Source organism: Apostichopus japonicus, chromosome 5 (genome assembly GCF_037975245.1).
Source record: "Apostichopus japonicus isolate 1M-3 chromosome 5, ASM3797524v1, whole genome shotgun sequence".
Lineage (NCBI taxonomy): Eukaryota > Metazoa > Echinodermata > Holothuroidea > Aspidochirotida > Stichopodidae > Apostichopus > Apostichopus japonicus.
The window spans coordinates 21,363,622-21,381,564 of NC_092565.1; the positions used below are offsets into that span (position 1 = coordinate 21,363,622).

At 35.7% G+C, this 17,943-nt stretch overlaps 1 protein-coding gene across 2 annotated transcripts in view; it reads right to left on the reverse strand.

Annotated features, from left to right (window-relative positions):
* LOC139968013 (phosphatidylinositide phosphatase SAC2-like) overlaps window positions 1-17,943 on the reverse strand; it is a 46,124-nt gene that overhangs the window by 7,279 nt on the left and 20,902 nt on the right. For both annotated transcript variants that reach the window (XM_071972289.1, XM_071972288.1), the window contains 11 exons: window positions 17,409-17,528; window positions 12,605-12,811; window positions 9,610-9,778; window positions 8,551-8,730; window positions 7,269-7,461; window positions 5,727-5,807; window positions 4,910-5,030; window positions 3,028-3,274; window positions 2,508-2,721; window positions 1,378-1,455; window positions 846-919 (listed from right to left, as the gene is read on the reverse strand). In XM_071972289.1, coding sequence (XP_071828390.1) covers window positions 846-919; window positions 1,378-1,455; window positions 2,508-2,721; window positions 3,028-3,274; window positions 4,910-5,030; window positions 5,727-5,807; window positions 7,269-7,461; window positions 8,551-8,730; window positions 9,610-9,778; window positions 12,605-12,811; window positions 17,409-17,528 — 1,684 coding nt within the window. The remainder of the gene's footprint in view (window positions 1-845; window positions 920-1,377; window positions 1,456-2,507; window positions 2,722-3,027; window positions 3,275-4,909; window positions 5,031-5,726; window positions 5,808-7,268; window positions 7,462-8,550; window positions 8,731-9,609; window positions 9,779-12,604; window positions 12,812-17,408; window positions 17,529-17,943) is intronic.

Consider the following 17,943-nt stretch of genomic DNA (forward strand, 5'->3'; position numbering starts at 1 on the left):
ACAAAAGTTTCATTTAGGAGATAGTACACTCTAGCCAAGTCTTTGGGGTCAAGGGTCGTGATTAATTCCAAAAAGGGCAAAAGGTGTTTTACTAATAAGAAATTTCATGACTCATGTTCAAAGTGAACATTTTCAGTGAGAGAAACAATAAACTTGTCCTGTTTTGACACTGTCAATTAAAAGATTAACCATTTGTCTCTTTAGTTCTATTGGAAATAAATTGAAAGTCATTGTTATCCTTGACTATAAGTCGATATCATGCCCAACGCATACATAACGTGTGATGTATGTAAGATGATTGGGTTTATCATTGTTATTGTTAGGTTGTAATGGAGGAATTTGGGCACAAATGACCTCTGACCTCATTTTATTCTAACCAAGTGGTTTGTTGTAGTGCTGATAAGGGGGCAAGATACATGACTCAAGCACTTCTTATACAAAAGAAAGCAAAGCCTGTTGTACTCCAGCATACAGTTAGATGGATGGGGTTATAGTTTTACTCCTCACAACAATTGACAATCTTTTGTCCCATGTAGTTGCCTGTCCATCTGTCACTATGAAATATTTCCTTCGTCTGAAGAAGTTCTTGCCAGGATGGAAAGGTCAGGCCCTACTACATTTATGCATTTCCTTTTACACCGACTTTTTTCAGTAAAGAAGCAGTTTTTTATTATCTTTGAACTTCTTCTTCTGAAGTAAAATAGCATCTATGGTCTCAAATAAAGTTAAGAGCAGAAAGAGTTGAACAACACTGCCACCACTTTTATATTAAGAAAAAAAAATGTTTGTGATAAGGAGGTGTGGTATGTGGAATACAGGGAAGTGGGCATCAGATAAACACTTACCTATAGTGATGGTCTCCATGTCTTTCATAGGGATCCTCTCATACTGGGATATTTTCTCATCTTCATCGTCATAACTAAAAAAAGAAAATAATGGAATTAGCTCTTACTTAGAGATTGAACCATAACTAGAAATATATACCCAAATATAGTACCTTAGAACATTGTTCGCATATGTGTTTAGGTGGAAAATTTGGCAATTTTGGAACAGAAAAAAGCAACGTGAAATGCAAAAGTGAAGAAACAACAAGAACATACTTTCCGTGACCTGCTTGTTGTGGATTTTCCAAACTGTTGTAAACCTTGGTTTATATAAGTTGATATTTTGTGTTGATATATAAAAAGCTTCTTGAGATATTAAAGCAACTATTAACTAACTAGAATTTCTTAAGATGTTCATGTTAAAAACTCACAACATATTTTGTGCTCAAGTGGTTCCATGGAGGTAAGCATCACATTAGAACTTGCAAATTCTGGATACAATTTGTATTAAAATCTGTTGCAGCATATATTTATTGTTTTAAGGAAATCTTACTTTGCAACATAATAAGCCTCCTCTGTGACCAACAGAATGATGTCATCTTCCATATCGTCCTCGTCATCTGAAACTTCTCTGTAAAGGAAAACGAGGAGGAGGAGGAGGAGGAGGAGGAGGAGGAGGAGGAGGAGGAGGAGGAGGAGGAGGAGGAGGAGGAGGAGGAGGAGGAGGAGGAAAGAAAGATAAGACATCAGTTTTGACTGCTGCTTACTTTTAATCTTGACAAGTTCATTAATATATTGTGAATGGGTAGGACTACCCATAGGGTTCACAGCAGCAACCCTCTTAAGCTATAATACATAATGCTCTCGTCCCCATGGTAAGTTAAAACATATCATTCTTACGCTATTAATGAGTGTCAATTTTCTTATGGAGCTGAGAGTGGGAAGGGAAGACATGGAATCATGAATACAACTTTGAATAATGCAGGATGACACAAGTACAGTCAATCTGCATAATGGAAGTTAAGCACTCAAAATGATGCCAAGGGTGGAGGGTGGGGTGGGGTGGGGGGGGGGCTACAGCATAAAGCAGCTAGACTGTATGGGACATAATCGTTTGTGCTCTACAGTTCAAAACAGAACAGGCTCTCTTCGTCTGCTGATATAATCTCTTTTCTTTGATATTAATGCATTTTTGCTGCAGGGGATTTTGCAGCTGCTGCAACTTTCCTTTTGACACAGTGCCTTACAGGTACATTCCAATTGCACATTATTAAAGAGTCAGCTTTGTGTTTCATAGATATAATAGTGACCAATGGCTTATAGACTGCTTAATACAAGTTCTTTTGAAGAGAAAACACCTTAAGTGGAGTATGCTTAGATGAAGAAATATTTTCTTAAAGAAGACTTCAACTGTACATTTATGCTGTTGGGTTTTATGAACATAGCCAGTGATACGAATTGAACTGTGATAAACATGGCAAAAGGTCATTCACTATATGCCAGAAGAGTGATTTTAAATGAAACTGGTAGTTTAGAAGCATCTTCTTCTGCAGAGGTGATGAAGATAATTAGTGAAGCTGAGAAGCATATAGTTTGGGGAGTCAAACAAAATAGCACTAAACTTTATCAGCAGAGTCTTAAATGTTAGGTGACAAGTAGGACTACTAAGGAGTTCAGTTTTACCTTGAATCGCAGCAGATAAGAGCCCATCCTCCTAGGTAAACTTTACTCTCTGACTTGGGGAGGAGTAACCTGACACAGTGTTGAATGAGATGCTGCACACTCTCTTCTCTCTCTTTGGTCCAGACGCCAAGGTCCGTTTCATCTTCTCCCTCCCCGAGACGATTAGCCAGTAAGCTCATCTCCTCTGGAGTATCTTTATTCCCAAGCAGAATATCTGTGAGAAAGTGTCATCAATTCAACGATAATTTATTATGATGTTTGTGCACACTGGTTTTGATATCTGCTTCAGCCACAAGTACAAGGTTCTGGGCATCGATTCTAAGGGAGTCGGGTTTGGTGGGTGGGGTTTGGTGGGTTGGGGTTTGGTGGGTCGGAGTCTGGTAGGTCTGGGGTCTGGTGGGTTGGGGTCAGGTGGATATAGGGTCTGGTGGGTCCTGGTTAAGGCCTCAAGGAAGATACTGGGTTGTGGGCCCAAAGGTTTTGCTTACTGCTGTGTGATATATTTAAATAACTTTCTCACCAACTGTCAGTTGTCTGTAGGCATCTTTAAACTGGGCTGTGAGGTATCTGTTGGCTGAATGGTATCCATCTTTCATCATGCCTGATATCTTCCTCTCCCCTGTTCTGGTGTAGTCTCCTTTCAATGCTGCTGTTCCCGTGTACGACTGACTCAGGATATCTCCGTTGTTTGCCCACATGTTCTGAAAGACTGATCGTATCTCTTGTGGAAGGGTCTCGTCTGGCATCAGCAGACCCACTTTATGAAGCTATGGAGGTAAGGGGTGAACAGAGTCAGATTGGAAGTAGAGTGTAAGTAAAATAAGGTGGTATCAAAAGCAAACTATTCGCGAGACAGACATGGCGGGGGTAAAAGTGCCTGAGGGAGGGGTGTATGAACCTACTTGGGGTCTGCCTGAGTTGGAAAAGAGGTATTCATGAAGACCAAATTTTCTCTGTGACTTTGAAAAAGGTACTGCACTTTCACCACTGTGATGTCTCCATAGTCAACAACATTCTTTGGCAATACACAAGTAGATCAGATAAGTTGGAGCTTCAGACATTAGCGAAGTCAGCTTACTTCCATTGGCAGGGTTTGAATCACCAGCAAAAATTCATATAAATGGTGACCTTCTCAAACCACAACACCTGCACTAATTTATGAACATTTTGTGTCTTGCATAAAGGTCTCTACTTTGTTCTCCGCACATGACTTCAGATGCACATACCTAAATTACAATGTATGCTGGCCTAACTTGACTTAAACTGACTTAACCTGGTCTGACATTTGACCTTGTCTAACCTGACCTGACCTGGTCTGATTTCACCTAACCTGAAGAAAGCATTTAACCTATGGCTACAGAGAATTTTAAATTACATTGAAAACATCTGCCAGTACTAAGTACTGAAGATTGTTTCATATTTCATTATTATTTCTCTTCTCTTGTTATGTTAGAATGATTCGCTATTTTACTGATGTTCTTCACATGTGATATTGATGCCTGTAAACGCGCTCACACGATGTGTTGTTTGTGTATTGTTACGAAGTGTGCATCATGTAAAGTTGCAGTGCAACTGCGCGTGTGCGTGTTTGTGTGAGTGTGCGTGAGTATGTGTTTGAAATTTGTTGTTTTCGTTGGTTCTGTCTTTACGGTCATGTACCGGTATTTGAGTTCAGTCGATATCAAGAACGTATTGAAGCAAGAAGTATTTTCCAGTGTTAAACCAAAGATTTTATGTAAGTTGTGTTTTTATTGATATAACGTTGTATATTTGTTGCTTACTTATTCTGTATGATTTGGATTTATGTGTTTATTCTTCAATAATTGACTTATTCATTAATCGATTTCCTGGTTGTTTAATTGCAAACGTATGTTCCGTTTTTATTTGTTTAGTTACCAGATTACCAGATAGTTACCAGATATCACAGAAAATAAACCACGAATCGACTCATTACATCGGCATTGAATAATCTTTGGATTACAGGAATATGGAATAAAGAAATCTTTATTGATTTACAATGCCTACATTAGGTATTTAAACTGCGGTAACCTTTCTGTCTATATGAGCAAATAAACTGAACTTAACCTGAGAATTATAAGCTTTGCACAATTAAGATACACGGTCTATATTCCAAGAAACCTCTTCTCTTTAAAACAGTGGTTCTCAAAGTGGTCCCTGCTGCGTTTGGATTATATTGTAGCAGAGACATCTCTTGTAACTTACAAGCGCATAGCGCCACCATTTTAGCCTGTCATTTGGGGTATTCTAGTCACTGATTGCGAAGTCGAGGGGTGGGGGGCATTGGGACAGTTCGAGATGGTCGAAGGGGGCGGTCGTCTAAAAAAGTTTGAGAACCACTACTTTAAAACATAGCTTGAATTTCTTGCTTACTTGGTCCTTACCTGAATTGTCAGCACTGTCCTTGCAAATGCTGTCTGAATAACATTGGTCCTGTCTAAACAGTCCATACAGTTAACTCTGAATACACCCCTCTGCTCTGCTATAGTACCCTGACCATCCACCCTAGAGAGAAAATATGATTAAAAAAAACGTATTACATTCATTCAAATTAAACCATTAACTACAAAACTTTTGAGTGCTTTTTTGTTTTCAAGAAAAATAAACACAACATGCCAGTTTAAAGGACCTTTAAATTAACTGAGTGAGTGCAAGCCAGCTATAGAGTGTACAAGTTACAAACAGTCAAGGCAAAACTGTAACGGTGGTCTAGTTGTTTGAAACAAGCAAATTACTGTTCTGGAGGTCGTCCGACAGATGTCTAGTTTTTTAAAATCAAATTTAGATTGCCTTGAATCAAAAGATGCTCAAATAGGTAAAATGATACATCCCCAAAGCTGGTATTCTATTCACCAATCCTACACATCTCTCATACGGTGTACATATTGGTATTCTATTCACCAATCCTACACATCTCTCATACAGTGTACATATTGGTCATGGCTAGGTTGCTACATTTTTTGGGACAAACAAATTTGCTGTTCAGACAATCAAGAAGTAAGGCCTAGGAGATGGAATGGAAAGAGAAAGGGGTGAAGGAAGGGAAGGGAAAGGGGTGAAGGAAGGGAAGTAGAGGGGAAATAATTGCATAATCTGTAAGTGTTATTAAAGTTTATTTAGCAAATCTTTAAAACTGTATAAATTGTTTCAACAAACGAATATGGTCTAACACAAAGTAGGAATGGTAATTATTTCACTCACCAGCAATATCTTTGGTCTTTAATTATATCGTGCCTGATACTATCCACTAATAGTGAAACATTCTCAAAGTGTAGACCCCGGCTGAAAAATAACGAAGACGAAAGCAAAAGTTAGACAATCAAATTAAGCATTTTGTTTGTGCTTAATGACACATTTATGTCTTAATAAACTGCTTAATGTTGCTAATACTGGAGAACTGTAACAGTAATGGTAATTAAGGTTTCTTCGAAAAAACATTCACTGCTTCACAATTCACATAACATTTTACAGCACACATATTTTAGTTAATGGAAATCTGAGAGACCAACATTTTAACATCTTTTTTCAACTTCCTTTCAACTTTGTAACCTTTCTTTAAATGTACATTCTTTTATATTTCTAGCTACATACTTTTCATTTTGGAGAAGATGAGGGTGTGTGAGTGTGCGTGTGGGGGGGGGGGGTACTAAACATATCTTCTGTAAAATGTTTTGACAATATAGATGAAAACTATGAAAATTAACAAACTTTCATTACTTTAGTATTTCTATGGGCTAAAATTATTCAAAGGAAATAATATTATGCAAATGGAGACGAAAGGCAATAACAACTGCTTCATAATAGATCAAATAAAAAAAAATCCATTACTTTTATGACTAACAGATTTCATTGTTTAGATAATATGGATACTTCTCAAAACATTGATTACTTATTGTTTACAGATTCTGGTATGTTAGTAATTAGACATTTAAAGCAACATGATGTATTTTCAGCATTAGATTCTCTAGCAATTAAACACACTTGAATATCACGGTACATCTTAAACTTTTTGAGCGAAGCCTGTTGTTTTTTCAAAACAGACAACATCAGCAACAGTGGGACCTATCACATTTTCAGCAAAGTATATCAAAGCTTAGTTTAATTTGCATACAAGAATAGGGACTGGCAATTGTAATTTCTTTTATGAAAAGAACACTTTATATGCATCTCGTTTTTTCAACTTTTTTTACAAACATTACAGTGATGTTCAATGCATTATATAATTTGCACAGAGAACGGATTGACATGCTTACAATTTGGTGAAGAACATAACAGGCACAGGCAAAGGAAGCAAAGTTAAAAAAAATTATTATTAAGCTGGAAAAGTCTCATACGAGCAGTCTCAGGCTTTGTCGTAATGGACTACTCAACATTTAAGAAAAATTTTAGCTTGTTAAATCACATATTACAAAACTTCATTGGATCCATAGAAAACATTCCCTTGGTAAACTAAGTGAAAGGGGAACATGATTACAAATTATATGCATAATTATATATACTTTGTTATTTCATTTTTTCATTATTTAAACTAAGGAACATATGAAATCTTAATAATCAACAGCAGAAATATCAGACAGCAGCTTTTGGTTACTTCTAAAATAAATTCTGTCCAACAAATTTGTACTTTTTACTTTTCTTTGCCATGATAGAAAATAATGAAACTTTAGGATTTTAAAGTTCAAACTTCATTCAAATGTAGAGAACCAGCTAACAAGAAAATAACAGAACAATTCCGAAACTCACCAATGCTCGTGGAAATCAAATGAAATATAGGTCAGTTGAGGATTGTTGTAAACTACAACGTTCTGCATAAACGCATCTCCTAGTCCTTCCTCACGACCCTCTTGTTCAAGTAATGTAACAATGGCAACCTTTTTGTAACAATTCATAAGCTCTTCGAAATGCTTCTTAAATGCTTCTTGGTTTTCCACATCATCTATGATGGAAAATGAAACAAACAAGATGAAGAAAAAAAATCATAATAATTTGGAAGAAAAAGAAGATAGTGTGTATGGCATACAGGAATCTGATAACATGTCTGTAGTAGCAGCAAGTTATAGATTAGAGTGTTTGTGTTTGTGTTTATGTTTATTGTCTTAAATTTAACACAAACAGTGCAGCACACTTATGAGATGTCTGTTGTAGCAACAATTTGTAGATTAGAGTGTATGTGTTTATGTTGAGAGTCTTAAATTTAACACAAAGACTTATGAAGTGTCTGTAGTAGCAACAATTTGTAGATTAGAGTGTATGTGTTTATGTTGAGTGTCTTAAATTCAACACAAACAGTGCAGCACACTTACGAAATGTCTGCAGTAGCAACACTTTGAAGATTAGAGTGTATGTGTTTATGCCGAGTGTTTTAAATTCAACACAAACAGTGTAGCACATGTTTTAAGTCAATTCTAATTGCAAGTTTTTCTGTTCCTTGCATGTTACCATATATGACAGTTTATAATTGTATATTACCATATACGATAGTTTGGCATCCATCTAGCTTATGATGGTCTTCCCAATAAACTTGACCAGCATTTCTGATATTTTATTTGGTTTCAAATGTGATCATCCCAGAGTAGCCAGTAGAGACACTATACGGGTCATATTTCTGGAGAATTCAGTAATTTAGCAGAGGAAGCACATAAGTGAGAGGTTCACCTTTACATTTACACAATAGTTGCACTTGGAGCAAATATTAAAATGAGAAAGACTAACTAATGGATCATTAGTACTTTACATACATTACTTCTAAATTGATATTGAGAACTGGCACTTGTCCTATCAACATTTGCTTTGATGTGTCCAAGATGAACAAAGTTATTGATAAGCCCAGTCCAAGTCAAATAAGATAAACCCAACGACACTTTACTTATGTGTTTTCTTATGTCTTTTTTGGTTTGCTTCTGCTGCTTTTTTTGTTGTATCTTTCTGAAAATGTTTTATTTTGGGGTAAGGAGTGCCCTGTCCATTGTTTTCTTTAAAGTTTTGTCTCTTTCACAATGTCTCCTGGGACTCTTCAACACCTCACCTCTATCTATTCTCGGTGGAGGTCGGTATTTTATACCAGGTTGACTCCAAAAGACCGGAATCGATCCTCTGACTTGAAGGTAAGATATAGAATGTCCACCTGTCTGCAGGATCTGCTCCGTCTCCACAAAGTTAGCACAGTGTCCATCTTCATCTATGCCTCGTCTCCGGTATCTCGTGCCTGAGGCAAACAAAAATTTAGACAGAGTACATGAGGAAGACATCAGAGGGTTTTGGATCAAGAAACCTTTTGAAAATTTATGGCATCACTTTAAATCTATTGCATCTAACTTTGTCATCATCTGATGGAACCAAGCAATGTAGGAGGATTAAAATGATTTTATTGACATACATATCTTAGAACAGATGAGGGACATCCCATTAAGTGTGAATGTTAGAAGGCAAAGTCAAAGCCCAAATAATGCAAAATATAGCTTATTTAAAGGATTAAACCAGCCAAACTTTCTCCCTGTAAGCTTATCCATGTAGGCTTGCCAAATGCAAACAAACTTAACGGAGGGCGCTGTTATATTAGTCATAACTAGTTCCATTAAATTTGACAAACTATTGTCATCAGTTTTATTGTCGTCATCATGGACATCGCCAGAAGAAGAATAGCAGTACCAGGAGTTGATCATCAGAAGTAAATAGAAGTTGGTTTGTAATTATTGAAGAGAGATCTTTTCAAACAGATATCTGATCAAAAAAATGTTTTATATGCACCTTAACTTTTAGTGAAACTTTTCAAAACATGTTTTTTTTCTTCCAAATTTGCACAACTGGAACTTTGAGTCAACCACCCAGGGTGTCCGTATGCGATTTCAACTGGTGTGTTTGAATGCTTGCAGCCCTTTTCACACAACCGTTTTATTTTGATTCACAAACTATATGGTATAAACCATGCACAATAGAACCTATATCACAGTGTCCTCCTTTGTATCACGGGAAGAGTCCCGGTGTGATCCTTCTGATGGAAAACTCTACCAATGAAGAGAGGAAAGGGAGGGATGGGGGTGGGGTGTGGGTGGGGGGTGGAGAAGAATGGTAACCTTGCACATACCTGCTCTGTACTTGCTTCTCCTCGATATCAACATTAACCAAATATCTAACTTTGATTGTCCATCTACACTCTGTAAGGATTTAGCAGTCTTTTCTGGAAGGATGCACTTTGTGATTTGCACATACCCCTGAATCACTGGAATCGTCCAATGCGCTGACAGCTGACTTGCCTTGATTGGGGAAAGAATAAATTGATAATCCATCATAAAATTTGTGATATTCACTAAAATCAGATAAATCAGTGTAATTTTTCGTAAACATATTAGAAAACCTAAAAATGTAAGAAAAAGGAAATGTGAAGTAAAAAAGCATTGGATGCATCAGATGGAACAAGAGAAAACTCATTCAATATCCGTACTGTTGTAAACGGTACGCTTGTCTTCATATAACTGCTGAACACACAGCTAATGATTTCATTACAAATATATAATTAATTGGCCACTTAAATTTGAAAAATAAAAGCATACATCTGCAGAAAACACTGACGAGGCTCATTTGAATATTTTTTTCTGTTTTGAGAAATTCTACACAATCCTAGAACACATGTGCAGCTCTAATTGCTCTAAATGACTCTTTTGGTAAATTTTACTCCAACTTTTTAAATGAATAGTGGAGAAAATTCAGATAATACCGTTTAATGATGACTTTTCTCCTTCCTTTTGGCAAAGATGTTACATTCTATCAACTGCACTTTCTTGTATTATTCATGTGAAATTTGGTCCAAAGCGACAAAAAGATGTAGGATGATAAAGATTGATAACGATTACGAAGAGTGATCAGAAGAGCGATGCCTGCACGAGAGGTTGGCAATTACAGAAGGGAGATGGCCATATACTGTACACACACAAACAATTGCCGGATGCTAGAGCAAGGTAAATACTAAATACGGTAATGCATAAGGTTTTATGAGGTGAGGGGCACACACTATGTGAATTTGTCAGTTTCATTAGATAAAAAAATGCATACATAGAGTTGTCAATAGGAAAGGGAGGAGTGTAGTACATTGAATGTTACTGTGCATGTATATGATCCCACAAGCTGTTAACACTGTAGTACATATATACCCTGCTATGAGACACAAAGTAAATTACACATCTGCTTCATTCATATCCAACACATCTAATGCATAATGCTACAAATACTTGCGTTTCTGACCAGCAAGAAATAATATACGCAGCATAAAATCTGTGTTGAGAATGAATGCCACTAAAATCATCCAACCGCTTAGGTTCCATTGAATAACCATTCTCGTTGAGAGACAGTACAGGCATAGATGCAGATATTTAGTTTGCTATAGTTGTACTGAAGAGAACTGCTCATAACAAATCATATGCAGGTAGTTTGATTCATGCATGTACAATATTCCTTCATTATTAAAAATTATATCACAGGGAATAAGTTAGACCTCAAATTTTTGTGCAGCAGTTTTGAATGCCGCTCTAAACTTTGTCTCAGGCTATAAATTACTACGGTATTTAACTTCCTATATACGGACACTACTATACATACCTGTAATTTTATGATAATTGCTTTCCATTTTGCATAGCATTTTCTTATGCATTACCCAACCTGATAAATTATTCCCTATATATATACATGTATACGGAAAAACTTTTGAAAGTGCAAAGTAAATTTGGCTAAAGCAGGATTCAAACTATTGTGAAACCAGAGAAACCTGTGCTTTAGCAATGGAGCTATCCGGCCATTTAATAGATTTTTTTCTCTTTAAAAATAATACTGCTTAGAAATCATATATATAAACACACACTCACATACACACACGAACCCGCACGCACACACGAAGGTATGCTTTACACACAGATTGGGTACCACGTTGTTTTGTTTTTTCATTGTTCAAATCCTTGTAACCTCACTTTAACGATACCCCTTAACAACAGACTTCTTCGGAGAAGGCGCTGATTGTTTTTTCAAATGATGTCTGAGGTCTTGGAATTCCTTAGTTCAAGTCAATAAGTCAGAATATAATATCAACAAGTGCACACACACACACCATTACCATTGCAGACATTCCATTTTAATCAACACAAAGAAAACAACAGAAAGCATTTGATAACTACAACAATGAACAATTTGCATGTCTTAATTTTCAAACTGTCAAATACCAAATCCCATCTGTCCATGCTCAGTCATGCTGAAACATCACGGCCGAGATCTAATACACCCTCTTTCCTATCTACCTACAACGTATCTTCATGAATGACTTAACACTTATAGATCTTTTCAATAGCAAAGCCTCCCATGATCAACAAGCAAAACGCTCAAGTTTGATAAATTCATTAAACCCATTCAGCATGAATGCATCAGCTTTTATTGAAAACACCTTGTAAACTATCTGAACCTAATTTTTTGGGACATAAAGCATTTAATTTTCCGACGCAGATGCCGTAACTGATGGCCTTTACAACAATGAAAAAAAAACATACTTACAAAATATAGATTCTACTTATTAAAAATATGAAAGAAATCACATAATTTAGAAATTTTGAGATGCTGATAACTAAATCTTGCTGTGATAAGTCTCACAAAACTGATTTGAAATATAGGAATAAAGACAACTGAACAGCAAAGTTTTTTGGTTTTTTTGTTCCACCAACATTAAATGAATCTGTTTTTATCTTCAATTATATATGACAGGTTTTTAAGTATGTTGAACAAAATGACTGCTATATTAATGCATATGGTACACATTTCTACTCAAATGCATTAGCTCTAGGTATAGCAGCAAAGTGAGCAGTTTTTCTATCGGTCAGAGAAAAACAATTCCATTGACAGTAAAGGCCAGGTATTGGAGTGACTTGCTAAACTGACCTCAGGATTGCAGTGTACTCATATTCCTTAGTGTAGGCAGGGGTACAAATAAGACCGAGTACAATAGATGAATTCAGAGACCTGCAATTTTTGCACATCATAGACGCCTCTAGCGTGGTTCTGTTGCTATGGACACGTCCTGGTCTTGAGTTGAGTAAATGGCTTACCTCACACTGGAAGAGATCATGCAGCATATGCTGGTTCCAGAAGAACCTTTCGTCCCAGCTTTTCTTGTCGTTGTTTGAATACAGTCGCTGTAATGAGTTTGTCAGATCCCCAGTCGGACTGTAATAAAAGCAGTTCGAGTCTGCAAACATTCGATGAAGTTCCTCCAAGACCCGCCTCTCGTGTTTCTCTTTCTCTTTTACTTCTTTCTACAACGATGAAGAGCGAATGCATTTTCAGCACAGAACCAGAAACGAAAATATTTAGTGGTTACGATGCCTAAACATTATCATAGTGTGGTAAGCAATACATGTTATAAATCACGAACTTGTGCACACCAAAATGAAGAGTATTATCTATTGACTAATGCGGCAACATATAAAGAAAGGTATCAGTAATCAGTTTTCATGTTGACAAGGTCTATATAGTGACATAGTATAACTAGAACACCAGTAGTCTGTGTGATTCTTGCCATACAAGTTGCTCAAAATTCCACATAACTATGTGAATAATATAGAGCGAGTGACTTAAATTTGTCAATGAATTAAGTGAGAACCAGCAAAAGATCAGAGATGCCCAGCTCTTTTGTGTATCACTCCCTTGTGGGCATCAACCATTTAATTCACCAGTCAAGATATTACAGTATAGAATTTTTATTCAGATTCCTATGTGAAATATACTGTAGACACATAGATTGTAATGAATAAAAGGAAATTTTCTGTTATCAATTTCAAGCCTAGAAACTCCTTTAATAATTATTGTTATAGACTGAGAGTTGTACATGACATAAATGCACTGTGAAATAGTTTGACAACCTACAAGTCATCTAGTATAAATCACAAAAGAAATTACCAAGTTTGAGACTAATTGAGATAACCTTTTGACCCTGTGAGCCAATTTTTCCAACAGTTGACCCCTTGAAGCTCAGACAATGAAAACAGATACAGCCACTTGAGTGTGCTTAAAGCAATACATATGTACCGTCTTTGAACTTTCCTGGATGACTATGTGTTCTATTAAAGACTTATAGAGCCCATTCACAAAACTTTACTGAACTGAATTTGACCAAACTATGTTCACCAAATAAATCATGGCGTTGGAGAATTGACAGATTTATTGTATCTTTATATTTTGGAGTTATCATGTACGAAAGGTATTCAGACTCTGAATCTGTTGACCTCTACCAATTTCAATCATGGGGCATCTATCTATCTATCTATCTATCAAGTATGACTTTGATTCAACATCTGGTTCATGAGATATCGTATTTACAAGCTGTTTCTGACTAAATCCCATTAAGCCCCACCAACTCATGAATATTAATATGGTCAAAGTTGTTGTTGCAAAGAGCATATATACTTAATATGTAGTTATATCACTATACCACGTATGAACTAAATCGGACATACTGTTGAAGAGATATTGATATCTTCAGAATTTTTTGTTAAGCCCTGCACACTCATTAATATTCATGAGATGGGAACCACAAACAATATTGCACATCTACACATCATTTGGCATCTACCTACCCACTATGACATTGACTCAGGTTTTAGTCTTGATATATTGTGTTTACAAGCTTCTTACTGTTTAAAACTCTAGCCACATCCATTCATGAATAATAATGAGAATGAATTTATTGATTATATTACCATGTACCTATCATAAACTGACATCACCATACCAAGTATGAACTAACTTGGACATACTGTTTGAAGAGATATTGCAATTATAAGAATTTTATGTTAAGGCCTGCCCACTCATTAATATTCATGAGATGGGAACCACAAACAATAGTGCACATCTACACATCACAGGGCATCTACCTACCCCCTATGACATTGACTTAACTTGTGCTTCTTGAGATATCGTGTTTGCAAGCTGGCTGTCACATACACAAACATACACACACATGCCAGTAGGATTGCAAATGAACTGAGCTTTCGGCATTGTAACCAAAACTGTTCCAGAAAAACTGAATGTGTAAAAAGTTGAGAGAGATTTAAAAAAAAAAAAAACCTGCCTTTTCTTCTCCAAATATGATAGCTTCAACATAGAAAACTGTACTTTTCTTTAATACATTGACTCACAGCCAAAATGCATGCATGCATGGATTCAATAGTTTTTATGTTCTCCAACATGAAAGGTTTCGTTATTGAAAAAACATTATTTCCACTCACACACGTTCTCCCTAAATTTGTGAAGACTTGGTTACATCACAAAAGATCAAATCACTCACAATTCCTGAATGCACTTAGGTTTTAACTTCAGATGAAAGGATAAGAAACCTTCCCCATTAGATCTGTTTTTAAGTATTATTATCATTAAAGAGATTAACATTCTGCAAACATTGCTAAATTTAGCATACAATTTTAATACATGTGTATGAAAAAAGTGCAAGAGAATTCAACCATTATAATTTCCAAGATATTCAGAGTTAATACAATACAATACAAATATATATATATATATATATATATATATATATATATATATATATACAAACACACATAATAAGTGATTGGAAGTAAAACAGCCAATGTTTGCTTTTTGCAGAGCTTTCCAGGGCGCAAACCTAGCTCTTCTTCAGTGCATGGACACCGAAGTGACAAAGAGTACCATTATTCTTGGTTTACTGTAGATATTTTCTATTAAAATAATTTGCAAGTAAACACAGAACAAACTGAAACTAAATATAAGACAGTGTCAAACAAAAAAACTAATTTTATTGGGTGTCAATGAACTCTGCCATCCGAAATTTTTGAGGCAATCCACTTATTTATGAATCTCCAGGCAAAACACACTCAGACTTTAAATGTAAAACAAATAGCAACAGGCAATGTTTTCATTTTACTTCTGACTTATAAGGGAACTGGCCTTTAGCATTGACGTCAAATACTGCAGCAGTGGGAATGGATGATGAGGGCTCAAATTAGGAATCAAGAAAAGGAAAACTAAGGAAAACGTTCATCTACGTAGAAAGAAGAACGGAAAACCAAATAAATTGCTTTATCAGAAACATTGAGTAGGTATGAGACTCACAGTAGTACTAGTCACTGTAGATAGCTGCCTCATTTGCATATTTAGTACTTATATTTGCTTTATCAAATAGATTGAGTGGGTATGTGACTCATATATTGTTATACTAATCATTGGAGGTAGCTGCCTACATTTTCATATACATATTAAGTACTTATATTTGCTTTTATCAGAATCATTAAGTAGGTAAGAGGCTCACATACTGTAGAACTAGTCATTGGTGGTAGCTGCCTACATTTTCTTACACATATTAAGTACTTATATTTGCTTTATCAGAAACATTGAGTAGGTATGAGACTCACAGTAGTACTAGTCACTGGAGATAGCTGCCTGCATTTTCTTATTCATATTTAGTACTTATAATACGTTCTGTACTAGTTCCTGTGGTGGAAGATAGGATTCCATTATACTTCTTATAATTTAAACACACAATTATCCTTAGTGCTCAAGGTTACATATGGCCTAAATTACGATTGTTCCTTCGCTTGTATTACAATAGTGCTTGAGGTATATTACTGGTTTTACCTTACATAACATTTATAATGCAATTTGTACTCCCTACATGTGCCCCAACCTACATTTACAATAGAATAGTTCATTACCTATAGTTGCAATGATTCATGAAAGCTGCATGGTTCCAACATAGGATTCACTTTTTATGTTTATGCAGTTATCCTCAGTTGTTATCACGACAACTTGATAATTATAAATACAGCCTAATGGCAGCTGTCAGTTACATTTCATACTTGTCAATGTAATTATCATTAGTGCTTGTGGAAAAAGATTCTTAACAAAAATGCTTTGCTAGCTACTTTTTGCTTTTTTTGCTAAAATTTGCCATTTTAGTTTTTGTTGATGTGGTCTGATATATTTATGTTTTACCTTTAACATTTAAAAAAAAACTTTTTCTCACTTTTTGGACTCACACAATTATCATTTATCACTAATGGTATACAAGTTTTTTTTTTTCATTTGCAGGCTGCTGAGGGTCATGGCCTACTGTACACCTAACCTAACCTTTCTTGCTGTGACCCCGAGGTGACTTGGTTTTTATTATCTTGCAAACTCGGGCAGGTCAGCACTGGTCTGGTTTTCTTGGTGTTGGTGATACCGCTACAAGTCTTCTAGCATTGTTGGGTTGAAGCGGAACTTATACTGAACACAGGGCTCATTTGTTTTATTCTAACATATAATATATATATATATGTAAACATCACCTTTTTATCTTGTTTAAATACTAAGATACAGTTTCCAGCTTAAAGCCCAGGGTTCTACTAATTTTATCTGTTTGTCTCTATATAATCTGATGCTATATATATATATCTCCTCACACTTCTCACACTCTGGTATTTTTCACTGCTACTTATTTTGAAGTAGTATTTGCCCTGTAAGTCTGACTCAATGGCAATGCAATATTTGAAAACGTCAATGTGATTTTCAGCATGTTGCACTTATCAAAACTAACTTGTAACAAATTTGATTAAAACCCCTCATTTATAAATTTTGAATTTTTAGCAATTAACTGTGTGGTGTGTCTAAGATGTCAACAAGGACAAGACACTTTGTAGAATGACTGATCTTAGAAACATGTACTGCAGGTCAGCAAACCTGTGATGTTGCTAAAATGACTGACAACTGAATTAAATTAAGTATTTAAATACAATAGCTTGTGGTTTCAAATTACTTAACAGGTAACCATACATCTCTCTCTTGCGCTTATCAAACTGACAACTCTAAGGTACAAAAGAAGGTATGGAAGACTGTTACCTTTTTACTCTGTGTGGCAGATTTTATCGCATTCAAAGTTTTGGCCAATGGCTTCTGCCCATCTGAAGGGACCATGATAAATTTGGTTTTCTTAATGCCAAAATGATGATGAGGACATTTCTAAAAAAAAAGAGGAAAAAAAGAAGAAGAATATAATGCATATATATTCATGACTATGACCATGATAAATTTGGTTTTATGAATGCCAAAATGAAGTGGACATTTCTAAAGAGGAGAAAAAAAGACTATAGGCCTACTGCATATATTCATGACTGTGTAACTGAAATAGCTTCATTTTGATCACAACAACCTGATGTATTTAAGCATGTGTCATTAATATTGCTCATAATTCAGGTATGCAGTGATTGATTTCCTGTTGAGGGTTTCTAACTCAGTCACTCTTGCGTCAGCATGCTGGCTACGTAGATGCAATACAATAGAAATCACCAGTTTGAGATCAGGGGAAGCGTGAAATTATGCTAATGAATTTTGCGATGAATCTACAATCAGCTGTTAAAAAAATGTCTATTATAAA